The following is a 13,901-nucleotide window of genomic DNA, read 5'->3' on the forward strand; positions in this document are numbered from 1 at the left end:
CAGCAACTGACACAGCGTACTCAGCAGGAAAGGCTTTATTTTCCCTGCTTTGTATACTTAGAAGCATTTTGCAATTTGCCTTATTCATCTATTCAATGTGCGGGCAAAATACAATTTCAGCCTGAGCAGTTAACCCTCCTGTTATGTTCTAAGGGACAGCAATAATGTTCCTGGGTTCACTTGACCTGGAGCATATTCAATGATCCAAAAGTGTCAGAACCCCAAAACATCCCAGTAAACATTTTTTAAATAGCATTATTAACTCCATTACTGAATATTCAAATCAATATTTAGTGCAATGGTGTTCTTTAATTCTCAGATCATGATTCAATGAGGATAACTCACTCGTTTTTAATGAAAATTCATGTTAAACCTTGTTTAATGTAAATTGAAAGGACCTAAATATAAATACAATAGTTTTACATGACATGCATTTTTGTTATTTTATTTTACAATTTGATCTTTTTTTTTTTTTTATGAAGTGATGTTGATAAATTAACAAGACACCTCTTCTGTCACATGCTGCCCAGATTTTTATGCTGTATTAAGCTGGTTTGGAATTCATATGTTACCTAAGATGGACTCATCCACTGTGACATTAGAAATGCCAAATAAAACTTTTAACCTTTTTTTTTTTAGATTTTTGAACTTTAAGATGGGTCAATTTGACCCGCAACAGAACAGGAGGGTTAAGTTAATGCAGAGATGATAAGAACAATCTCCTTTTCCAGTCTTTCACTACATAATAAACTATGACACACACATACATCCAATATACACATTTCTTCTAAATATTCTTTGTTTAAAGTGTCAGTCAGTCAGTAGGGAGCCTTGATGTGCAGAAAGAGAGAAGTGCATCGTGGGGAATTGACCTTTGACCTGTAGAAATAAATGTACAAGTACATGTTACAATGAAAGCTTTAAAAGATATCACCCATTATCAACATGACGTCTAAAGACAGATGCTACTTCTGGTACTTCTGGCTACAGAGGAAGGAGAGGGAATGACTAAAACATCAATCAGGGTGCTTCAGGTTCACACGCTTTCTTTACCTCAGGCCGGGGGCTACGGCACAGAGCAGCAATCAGGGTTAGCTCGTGAAGGCCTCGAAGTCTGAGTCTGAAACAGGAAGCAGGAAATGTAAGATAAAATAAACAAACTCCAACTGCAGTGCCAAAAATTCTGTTCAGTGATGTGTATCAAAATCAGATAACTATCCAGTTAATAGGAGTGCAATGTTAATACCAGTATCAGAAAAAATGTCAAGTGCATGAGTACAGCTGGCATATTCTTGAAAATAATAACTGTCAAAATGTCTCTGCTCTTAGTTTCAGTCTTTATTTGCCTTTTCCTCTTTGAACACTCTGAAAAAAAACACAGCAGTTCAATGAAACACAAATAATACAGGCTATATATTCACCAGAGAAACCATCTGCTTCTTTTCCTCCCCTTTCGCCCTCAACATACAGTAACAATGCAGATAAACATAGTAAACAGTGTCCATATTATCAGAATTTTCATAAATGACAATATCTTCTCATAGCTGTGCTTGATTTGCGCCGGAAGATATATTTTTGCCCTTATTAAGTTAAAGCAAGGCTCCTGCAATGAAAAACCAAGGAGGCACTCATGAAATATACAAAATGACACCAGATACATTTATTGTGCACTGAGAGAGCAGTGTAGAAAAGTCTTCAGAGGAACAAACACTGCCTGTAATACGTCACATTAGTAAAAGGCTTGTCAGTCAACAGTAGATAGTGATTCTTTCTACGTATTAACACTAGACATATTCAGCATATTGTGTTTTTGAATCAACAGCAGTTTCTGTTATTTTCACTGTATTCCACGGATACAACAGTGATCACATTAAATGCAGTTAGTAGCACCTCATTTTTAATGTGAACAGAAACGAGCATATTGGCGATAACATTACAGTACCTGTCTTTCTGTTATTCCCCATGTTTTACAGAGTAGACATCTCTCCTCAATACAAACAATTCGAATAGAAGATAGAAGTCCCCTGCCAGTTCATTTACAGGCAGCTGAAGCTGAGAGGGGCTTCATTTGATTGGTTCAGTGCATGGATATTGTATCATGTATGCAGCGGGCTTTTACATAAACCTGTGCATGTGACTAAACTTGAAACGTATATTGTTAAGAGACGTGAATGTTAGTGTTGATGGAACGAAAATGAAGCTACAGTATCTCCCATTCTCAAACACCGGACAAAACTTCCCTTCACTGCTGTCGAGCTCTCTACCATTGTCTTCAGATACTTGAAATGTGGACTGTGATGCTGGTGTAGAGAAAAGAAAGGATAATACAAAATGTAATTGATATTTGATATTTTTGGCACGTGTGGTTGAAATATTATAAAAGGAAATACACATTAAAATATAAAAAAACTATCATGATTGTTTTTTACTAAAGGCGTTTTTCGACCGCAGGAACTTTACCCCTGAACTACATGCGTTTCGACCGGAGGAACCAGGGTCTAATTTTAGTTCAGGGGTAGATAATCTCCCCCCTGAAAAGTCCCTGCTTGGGGGGTAGTACTTTTCAAAGGTCCTGGGACTTTCTGTTGAAAGTAACGGTGTTTGTGGAGTTTACACAGTTGTTGAAAGACAGAGGGAGTTCCTGGGAATGCATACTAGCTTAGTTTTTTATTAAGATTCCATCCATTATCTTGGCCGCTTATCCCGTTAGGGGTCACGGGGGGCTGGAGCCTATCCCAGCTGGCTTCGGGCGGAAGGCGGGGTACACCCTGGACAGGTCGCCAACCAATCACAGGGCTAACACAGAGAGACAGATAACCATTCACGCACACACTCACACCTAGGGGCAATTTAGTGAGATCAATCAACCTGGTGAGCATGTTTTTGGACTGTGGGAGGAAGCTGGAGTACCCGGAGAGAACCCACGCATGCACGGGGAGAACATGCAAACTCCACACAGATCCACACCGGGGATTCAAACCAGAAACCTTCTAGCTGTGAGGCAACAGCGCTACCCAATGCACCACCGTGCAGCCCTTTTTTTAATTAAGATTTCAAAATATTATTTAACATAATTTTTTTTCTCCCCAAGTCACTGGCCTGATTTGCACAATCTACCCGGGACTTCAGCTCGCGGTCGAAACGCAGACAACAATGGGGGCACAGCAAGATTTTAGTTCCGGGGAAAGTAGTTCTTGGGGCTAAAAGACCCTGGAACTCTTGGTTGAAATGCACCTTAAGGGTTACAATCTTTTAAAATGCTCAACACATTCTACATGGTACTTAGCCTTCTGCCTGCATAGTGTCAACTCATACTCTGATCTATCTTTTGCAGTCTGACCCAACATGAGTATTATGTTTTTGTGAAAGTGCATTAAGGATTAGAGATTGATTTGCATTCAATCATATATATAAGTACATACATTAAAACTAAGTTACCGCTTTGATCATTCCTGACAGGAAAAGAAGGCCCGCGTGAATTCACAAGGCATTTGTATTTCCTACGTTTTTATGTTTGTGCTTTAGCGTCTTGTTCCTGAAAGTAGTGTCATAAATCAGTTAACAGATCATTAATAATCAAGGTGTTTTTTGACATCAAATTAAATCAACAGAGAACGTTCTGTGGCTCTCATCTCTTACATTTTAATCTTTCATTAATAGTGGACTGAGTGTGACGCACTTCTCATACATTCCCTTTGCCTGAGGGTCGGATTGAGAAAATTCCCCCGCAGAGTCTCTACAGACCTTTGTACGAACATATGTGCAAAGTAAAATATGCCTACACTCACAACACTCGCACTCTTACTGGAATTTCAATTACTGCTTCCTTTACCATATCCAAATCTCCTTTCATCCCACTCTTTCAATCTGTAGTTAATATTAATGTTTACATTCATGAACAGTCCTGTGTACTGCTTTGCAAACACAACACTGATTCCTATATTTAGCTGTATTTAAATGACATGGATACATCTGGGTTGGCAGTCAATCATAGGAACACGGCAAAACACCCAAATCCTGTCAGAAGGGACTCATGATCTGTTTTGAGGTGTCAAAACTGCATCAAAGCCTTAAGACAGTTGAGGCTACGCTTTAAAAAGAGTCTGTAAATCACAACACGTTAGAGTTTGGCTGTAGTCACCACACTGAGGTAAGTATACAGAATAAGGCACACGCATACCAGCAACTTAGCTCACTATACACCCGCACTTCTTTTTCTTTTTCACACACTCATCACTGCTTTTTATGGCACGCTCAGACTCCTGCGGACTGCTTTGGCTTTGGCTTTGTTGTGTACTGCTGGTTGTTGTGGGAGACTCAGGGGAAGAGTCTGATTCCCTGCTCCCCTTTTCCCCAGTTTCCCACCCACTCTCAGCCCCTGAATCCATTTTAAACTGCCCCTTCTCATCAACCTCCCCTGACACCGTGTGTTTACTACCATCCGGATTAACAGTTGTAGTCTCAACAAACACACGTGACTTTTGGCCACCGCCTTTGGCAGTCATAGCTCTGCCTTCACGCACAGCACCTGATATGATGTCGGTAACAGCTGCTCTCTGCTCGGCTTCCATTTCTGACAGGCTGCATGCCAGTGCCATCTGCAGATCTTCGTCATCTTCGTCGTCATCGCTGCCCGCCTCGACCCCGTAGTTGTAGAAGGGCGCGGAGCTAAATGAGCGATGTGTGGATGTAGTGTGTGAGTCGGCAGGTGGTCTGTTTTGGATATTTGTCTTCTGAGGCGTGTGACCGGGCCGGCCCTCTCGTCGGCTTAGCTCCAGTGCCAGGGCCATTTCATCCTCCACACCTGGGAACAGAACACACACACACACACACACAGAAGAAATATTAGATAAAAAATGCACATGTATGGAAATGCGATGACTGAGGTACAAAAAGATATTCTGTGCTGTGAAACTGTAACCACGCAGCAGTTTTATCTTCAAAGCAAATACCTAATACATAATCAGAAAGAAAGAAGTATTACATATTTGTCCTCACATTTTTGAATCACACTGTTTAGTATTATGTTCTCTTACCATTAATCAGGACACTCTTCAAAACCCCATCTTCTTCAATCTCTACTCTTTCCTGTCCATTCTCCTTTATCCTATGCAAGACAAGAAAAAAAGTAATAAGAGAGTTAATACAAAAATCAATGTTAGTGTTCATCATGTGACTTTGGCCTGTCAACTTTTTCTAATCAAAGTGCAGAATATATTTTGTAAGATTCCCCTTGATTAGGAACTAAAATGTTAACTTTCCAATACAAGAGTGATGAACTAGAGTCAGAGGGAATTAACAGGAATTTATGGGAATAAACGGGAATAAACCAGGAATTGACTAAATTGAAGGTTAGCTCTTACTAGGGAACTTAAAGGTGCTGTGAAGAACTTTTGTTTTGTATTGTTTCTGGCGCCCCCCTTGTGGACAAAGTGATACCTCTTATCTCTTGTCCTATACATGCAAAAGTAGTGTTTTCAACAAAAGCCTCAACCTGTTGTGTTCAACAGTAACCTTTATCAGGCAATGTGATTATATTCCATGAAAACAGTCAAATAAAGGCTGTTTCTGAAGCAAGATGTCCATCATCTGGTCTGAAACCTACCCCCCAGGGCGGTTTCAGGCATTAAAAATGACAACACAGAAGGTGCCAGTGTTGCTGCTGATGGACTTGTTTGCTATTGAAGGTTATAAAGAGGCATCAGTATCATTTTCAGTCTGTTTCTCAGCCAGTTCAAAACTCCTCACAGGGCCTTTAATTATAGTTGGGGAAAATATATTTTAGCACAATCCTGACTAAAACAACCAGATTTCATGCAATTACAGTTGAATATCTAAGCTATTCCTCAATCACATGCGCATAGCACACTTACTACAGGGCTATTGAGACCACTCCCCATACATGCAATTTTTATTTGCATTTTGAATGGGACTTTTTTTGGGATTGCATTTTTGTTAATCTTTGAATGGGTTGGGTCGGGGGGATGAGTAATATTTAACTCAACATTCGTATTTTGTTCTTCAATGAATGAAAAAATATTTAACACTTGATAAAGTTCTACTTACAAATAAATCTGTATTGTATTATTTTGGATGGATGTCTGCTTATAACAAAACAAATATTTATGCTTGGATATGATACCTTTCCATTAAATGACCCTCAATTCACAGTTAATTCCCATTAATTCCCATAATTTCCAATTTGGAATATTTCCAAAATTCCCCAGCTTAACTTCCCATGGAAATTTACCAGACACTTTCCGGAAATTCACTGGAAATTGTCCACCCCTTTGCATCCCTAATTGCTGTACGTTTATTATTTAGGTTTAAAATGCATTAATATTCGTCTGCAAATTTCCAAAACAACAAAGGCCAATAAATAACTCCCAATATTTTTCCAAAATACCCAACAGCACAAATATGATTTAATCCAAGCTGTATGAGGTCGCCTTGCTTTAGAAAATGTTTGAGCTTGAAATCATGGTGTTGACAGATTTAAAGATCTAGATCCAGGATAATAAAGAATCCTATTATGTTTCAAAATCCAAATATCCCAGGTTCGCTAACTTCTCTAGATGCATCATAACATACTTCTTTGTGGTGGTGCGTTTGCCATTTATGACGCGAGTGGAGGTAGATACTGATTTGAAGTTGCTCTTCCCTCCGCCCATGTTGTCCATCCCATCAAAACCACCCATGGAAGAGGAGAAGGAGGTAAAATCAGCTGAGGAGAGGATATGATCAGAAATCAGAGGAGAATGTATTTAACATTTTGCATAGAATAAAAGTAAACATACATTTACTGTATGTTTATGCTTCATACATTTTCCCACAATATAATATTTTGATTACTTCAAAACATGACACTATTTTCCATACAACTTCCTGCTTACAGTGAATCATTGTTTACCTCCTGCAGAAGGAAAGGAGAAGAAGCGGCTGGGGCCGAGGCGAGAGGACGAGCCCCCGAAGGATGAGAAGTCATCTGGATGAAACGAGGAGAATACTTATGATAACTGAACTGTTGAATGGGATGTCATGTTACAGGAGTATTTTATGAATTAGGAAGATACATCACGCAGTGTTGGCTTCTATTGTAGTACTGTGTATGCATGTACACTTACCAAAGAAGCTAGCGAAGGGGTCCTGGCCAGCGAAAAACTCCCTGAACACCTCGTCAGGGTTGCGGAATGTGAAGTTGAATCCTTGGAAATCTGATGAAAAGTCTGAGGTGGAGGATCCTGGAGAATGGAGGTGTTGGTGTCACATTGGTGAGAGAGAAAAAGTGAGATAGAGGGTAGATGAGGGAAGACGGATTAGGATCCAGAAAGAGAAAAATTATGAGAAGTTAAAAAGGGTAGAGAGTAAGTGAGATACAAAAAGACACAAGAAAAAAGGAGGAGAGTGAAATAATTGAGAAAGCAAAGAGAAAGAGAATGCAGCTGTGTAATTACAACATCAAATATACTGTAGCTGCTACAGATCATAGTTTCATATGTTTTTGAATCATACCATTACATTCAAACAAATAGTACACGCATGAATATCATGACACATCATAACAGTAGGTTTTGATTTACCTGTGTGTCTCGTTCTGTCATTTCCATATCTGTCATATTCATCACGCTTACTCTCTGCAACACAAGGACAGAGCGCAGTTTTAGTATCATTTAAAAATACATACCAACACCCAAACATGTCTGTCTCTTTTTTCAGAATATCAAACACACCAACAACCAGCCATCCCACAGACCAGCAGACATAGATACATGTTGGAATATAAAGACACATTTTCTTGACTTACTGTCAGATAAGACTTCATACGCCTCGGCCACTTCTTTGAACTTCTTCTCTGCTTCCTCCTTGTTGTCTGGATTTTTGTCTGGATGCCATTTCAGTGCTAGTTTCCTATATCTGAACACAAACCAAATTTTATTCAGATACACAAGAAAAAACATACAACGACACTAGGGTTACAAAGGGGTGGAATATTTCTGGTAAATTTTTGGAAAGTTTCTGGTAAATGGGAAGTTAAGCTGGGGAATTTTGGAAATATTCCAAATTGTAAACTTTCCATGGGAATTATGGGAATTTAATGGAAAGGTATCATATCCAAGCAGAAATATTTGCTTTTTTTTAAGCAGACATCCATCCAAAATAGAAATAATCTGTGCATGTGATGGAGGAATGCACAGTGCATGTATGGGGCGTGATCTCAATAGCCCTGCAGTAGGCTGTGTGATATGTGCATGTGATTGAGGAACAGCATAGAGATTCAACTTTACTTGCATGAAATCTGGTTGTTTTAGTCAGGGTTATGCTAAAATATATTTCCCTCTGCTATATTTAAGTTCCCTATTAAGAGCCAACCTTCAATTTAGTAAATTCCTGGTTTATTCTCGTTTATTCCCATAAATTCCTGTTAATTCCCATGGAAAGTTTCCAACTTTGAATTTTGCAACCCTAAATGACACATCTACAAGCTAATACGAAGGCCACTTCTACAAGAATAAGAATTTACAGTTTCCTACTAACTGTTCTCTACCCTCAATATATCTTTTCAATGTAATATTGTGTTTTTTGGTCCTCTGATGACACTGAAATCTCTGATGAATCTAATGAAATTAATATACAATACGTACTTGAATAAAATCATAAACACAATTAATAAAAAAACAAGAAACTGCATGTTTTAAGGAAGACCCAAAATGTCACTGCTTACACAAACTGGAAGCACTGATTTAAAGGTTCTCATCTGAGTATCTCATATCCAAGTCAAATTCTGCTTTATGGTTAATTTATCAATGAAAAGAGATTACTCACGCCTTCTTGATGTCGTCCTGAGAGGCAGTTTTAATCACTCCCAGAACACTATAATAATCCACCATGATGCCTCCTGTCACTTTTTACACCGTTCCTGAAAGAGAAATCATGTTCTTTGAAGTTTACAGTATACTCAGCTCTGATTGGACAAACACATAATGCATGCATCAGATTGAAGTATGATGAAGAGAAGTCTGGAAACCTTCGGTATCTGAGGTATTTCCTAAAATCCAAATAAGGTAAAAAAAAAAAACATTTCTGGGCTCTTTATTTATTAACTGCAGACAAGTGCTCGTATACACAAGAAGCTGTTTGGGGAATGACCAAAGAAGGAATTGTTGTTAATGATTTTAGAATAGATTTTAAGATTATTTTATTGGTTTTTAAATCTCTTTATGGTTTTGGTCCTTCTTATTTATCGGATTTGCTTTTGTCATATGAGCCAGTGAGAGCCCTCAGGTCTTCAGGTAGTGGACTTTTAATTGTACCAAAAGTCAGAACTAAGACTCACGGTGAGGCAGATTTTTATTATCACTGCCCACGTCTGTGGAACACCCTACCTGAAAGTCTGAGGGCTGCACAGAGTATAAACATTTTTAAAAGCAAACTCAAGAGCTACCTTTTTAGTCTCGCTTTTAAATGAGTTTTATTTTTTATTCTTAACAGTTTTATTTATTTATTTATTATCTAGTTCAACTTTTTGTCACTGTTATTCTACTTTATATATTTATGTACTCATTTATTTATTTTAAGTATAGCATCTTATGTTCTTTTAATGGTTTAATATTTTAGTGTTTTATTATCTTAGAAATGTGTTTTATTTTGGTGGTTTTAATTTCCTGTGTTGAGTTTAAACATCTTATTTTACCTCCAGTGTTTCCTCATTAAGATATCATGAGAGCGTTTCCTCAGTTCATTCAGCAACTTCTTTTTTATTTATTTATTTCATTTTAATTGTTTTTATTACCATTGTTGCATATGTTGTGTTCTTAACCTTAGGATTGTGGGTTGGGTTTGGGGTTGGGGTTGGGGTAGGATCTTTTTTCCTAATTTATTCTATTCTAGGTTGTTTATGTACAGCACTTTGTGTTATAATGTCATTGTGTGAAAAGCACTTTATAAATAAAATCTGATTGATTGATTGATTGATTGGTTGATTGGTTGATTGATTGATTGATTGATTGATTGATTGATTGATTGATTGATTGATTGATTGGTTGATTGATTGATTAATTGATTGATTGATTCTGTGCACCAAATTGTCCACAAATATAGAAAATATGTCAATTATTTTTGGAATGAATGTTTCTTTAAAAGTGTTGATCACAAATGCCTTTGCATCATTGATTTTGCCTTGTTGACCTTTTTAAAGGCTGAGTTACAGAAAAAAGAAACTTGACTGACTATTAGTCAAGACAAACTATAATTCCAAAATGATGTTAGATGCTATCATATGGAGAACAGCTTGATCCTGAGCAATGAGCAAATCTACAATCTAGTCAAAGAGTCATGACTACAAGTTTTTGGTAGGTGGGCTTGTACTCTGCCTGGAAAACATCTCCAAAAAACAAACAAACAAACAAAATGTGTTTATTTATTTTTCAAAACTTGACTCAACAATAAATTGTTTAAGATCAGGCAACATTGCAGTAATCATCAACTGTAATATCTCTGATATATCTTATGTGATGTAAGATTTGTTATATTAAATAAGCATAATTAAATAATAGTAATACAATGTTTAGCTGATATGTCATTGGCACTCAAGAATAAAGTCCATCACTGGTATATTAGTTTTATGATCGAGTCATAATGGTTTGATATAATCTGTTATTTAAACTGAATTTCTTATTTATGGTTAGTAGGAAGGTTGGGGGTGAAAACTCAAAAACAAAATCTCTTTTAAAAAGGTCATCAAAAGATTTGATTTAAGCTTGAGATAGACTCAATTAATGTATTATCTGTTGTGATCTTCTGTTTCTGTATTCTTTGTACTATTTTCTATTTCTCATTTAGATTATTTTTGTCAGGGTTGCTATGGCTTATTTCATGTTCAGCAATATTTTATTATATATTTTAAGATGTTTTGAATTGTGATTGTAAATTACTGTTTTGTATTGTTAGTGTGGACCCAAGGATGACTAGCGACCACGTTGTGGAGGCTAATGGGGATCCGAATAAAGAATAAAGAATAAAGAATAAAGGGGGTGAAAGTTGTCCATTGTTAGCACCATTTCTGTTCCCATCTTTTAACAGTCCAGCAGGTTATTAAGGTGCATGCATAAAAGGGCTCATATACAGGACACAAGCACCATGTTGGTTACAATATTGCTAATCCATTTTTTTTTATGTTTATGATTTTTAATATACATGACAACATCACAGAGCAGTCACAGTCAGAAGAAGTCAGCCTGCTAACTATCATGATATACTCCTAGTCCAGAAGTGGACTAGTACAGATCCAGAGCTGGAGGGGACTTCCAAACTGGAGTAAAATGACTAAACTTAACTTTCTAAAGCCCCTCGGGAGCAGCCATGTGCTCACACAAGTATTATTACAATGTTATTTCTAGAGTCATGGCATCTGACAACTGCTGCTGACATGACAGTGGGCCTACGTCAACTTAAATACACGGGCAGATGTACTTTGCAAGGACAGGTGTTGTCTCTATTCAAGAAGGTCTACGTCACTTTAACATGGGTAAGCATTTAAATCATATTGCTTTATATTTCGGTAGACACAAATTTTTTCCCATTTGGTGAAAGTTAAACATCTAAGGTAAACTGCAGTTACTGGTGAACCTCCTATAGACTGTGGGCAGCCATAACTTCTAACATTTAGCGGACGCTGTGTACTTACCGTCGGCGTGTTTCGGGTTAACTTGCGGGCAGAGAGGAGCGTCTCCACCGCTTTGGATCAACAATGAATCGGTTCAGATAGCGGTGCCTCTGGAATGCGCCCCCTCCCTTTCTTCGTGACAGCGGCACAGACAGCCTCCTCCTTCGGCCTCCCTCTCCACCGCCTTTGCACAATATGTCTGCAGTGTTCCGCTATGCCACAGCGGTCCTCTGTTCAGTCCTCAGCCGGGGAAAAACAAGCGGAGAGTTCTGTAGCTGACTTCTGTGCTGCTGGGGCTAAAGCTGCACGCGCTGCGTCAGAGCGCCTAGAACATGCGAGTGTGTGGTTACGTCACCAGACCAGCCCTGCTTCAACGCCCGCCTGTTGCATTGTGATAATGTGGCTGAACTACAGTCAATGGGCTGAACCAAAACAATGAGGCCCTCTGATACCTGCTCGGTTATCCACACAGGTTAAGGATATCGGCCCAATTAGACATTAGGAAAACTGCTTTTAAAGAATGTAGAAACATACTTACCAACCACACTGTCAGGGGCGTCAACAGGCATTCTGACCCCCTGAAAAACATCTCACTGGGCCCCATCACCACAGCCAACCCTACAAAATATAACATTGCTGCTATGGTACTGGTTTATTTGCATTAAACAAAAATATATGCTTAAAACTATCCTGGTTAACTATGGGGCGCCGTTTGTAAAGTTGTGCATACTGAAAATAACAGCAACATTTCTCCACATTTAGCTCCAAAATGTCATAAAAATGTAGAGTGAATTTTTAAAAGTCTGTTTTTATCACATTTAGAGCAATATTTGTGATCTTCTTTACATTTAATTTTGTTGTGAAAAATATATTAAGTTAAAATAATTGTTAAATCAGAATTCTCAATATAAATCTAAATGTTACATGTAAATCTAAATGTTAAATGTAAATCTAAATGTTACATGTAAATCTAAATGTGAAATATAAATATAAATGCTAAATATAAATCTAAGTGTTAAATCTAAATGTTAAATGTTGCCTTGCGATCCTAAATATTTAGCTGATATGCAAATTCACACTGCCGTCTGGCGGAAATACCAAAATGAAAGCTTCAAAAAGCAACTTAGCTTGTCTGTACCACATTGTACCATGTTATTTTTGGTGTGCACAACTTTACAAACGCCGCCCCATACTTAACTGACTCAAATCTAAGCTACATAGCAATATTAGCTTTTTTTTCCAATTTCTCCAAATGCAACTGTTCAATATTGACCTTCAGACTGTCCACCTCTTTAAATGTGATTATTTGAAGCTAAGTGACTTGTTGAATAACAACAAGGGGGCATTATTTGATATAATCTAACCGCATGAAGTTAAATAAAACTCTGAAAACCTACAGTTTACTTTCAATCACATTCAGCCACACTTACTATGAAAATACGACAATGACAAGCGTTTTTATTCATAGACAGCTGTTTAAAATATGCGTTGTTTTTTTTGTCATTCAACTTTTTATTGCATTTTTTTCAGTATTTACTTTTCACCGCAAGTTGACAAATTATCTATAAGTAATACAAAACCACAAAAAGAAAACAGAGGGAAAAAAAGACAAAACAAAACATATAATAATAATAATAAAAAGAATACAAAAAATAATAACGAAAAATAGCATTCCTAATTTTCTCAGTGATGTTTAGAGGTTAACATATATCGTATTTCATGTCACAATATTACATTTCATAATGACGTTCATCAGACATAGAAGACAAAATAATTGCACATCGGATACCATAGTCACCTTCTCCAATCATTTACAACAAGGACCCCATATTGATCTGAATACTTTGGTGCTATTGTTAATTCTGTATATAAGCTGTTCAAAGGAAGCTATCCTGGCTAGTTCATTTCTCCATTCACTAAAACGGATCTTCTGTTTTGTTTTCCAATGTCTCAGCACAATCCTGCATCCTGTTATAAAAGCTAATTTCCCCCAAATATACATTCTTGAGGGCAGACTAGTCACCTCTGGTAAAATACCTAGAACACATAACGTATATGCGTTTTTAACGTATTAATCATGCAATCCACATTGATTGATCAATGCTCACGGTCTGTCCCGCAGCCGCTGTCCGCCCAGCACTCCAGGAGCTGCCTGCTGCTGACAGACAGCTGCGGTCCAAACGTAAACAGAGACTCCCCTGTATTCCAGAAAGGAATTCTGAATGTTTGTTTATTTATT

At 37.6% G+C, this 13,901-nt stretch overlaps 1 protein-coding gene across 2 annotated transcripts; it reads right to left on the reverse strand.

The window, feature by feature from the left end:
- Positions 1-17: 17 nt before the first annotated feature.
- dnajb2 (DnaJ heat shock protein family (Hsp40) member B2) lies at positions 18-12,147 on the reverse strand. 2 transcript variants are annotated; one of them, XM_034694738.1, is made up of 11 exons: positions 11,684-12,141; positions 8,824-8,917; positions 7,805-7,914; positions 7,581-7,634; positions 7,125-7,241; positions 6,911-6,985; positions 6,592-6,724; positions 5,037-5,107; positions 4,529-4,804; positions 1,054-1,120; positions 18-879 (listed from the first exon to the last, which is right to left on the reverse strand). In XM_034694738.1, the coding sequence occupies exons 2-10, from the start codon at positions 8,886-8,888 to the stop codon at positions 1,092-1,094; spliced, it is 930 nt and encodes a 309-aa protein (XP_034550629.1). In that variant the 5' UTR covers positions 8,889-8,917; positions 11,684-12,141; the 3' UTR covers positions 18-879; positions 1,054-1,091. The 2 variants fall into 2 exon arrangements, with proteins under 2 accessions (XP_034550629.1, XP_034550628.1); XM_034694737.1 differs by lacking the exons at positions 18-879; positions 1,054-1,120 and having other exon boundaries at positions 1,321-4,804; positions 11,684-12,147.
- Between the last annotated feature and the right edge of the window lie 1,754 nt (positions 12,148-13,901).

This window comes from Notolabrus celidotus, chromosome 10 (assembly GCF_009762535.1).
Source record: "Notolabrus celidotus isolate fNotCel1 chromosome 10, fNotCel1.pri, whole genome shotgun sequence".
Classification (NCBI taxonomy): Eukaryota; Metazoa; Chordata; class Actinopteri; order Labriformes; family Labridae; genus Notolabrus; species Notolabrus celidotus.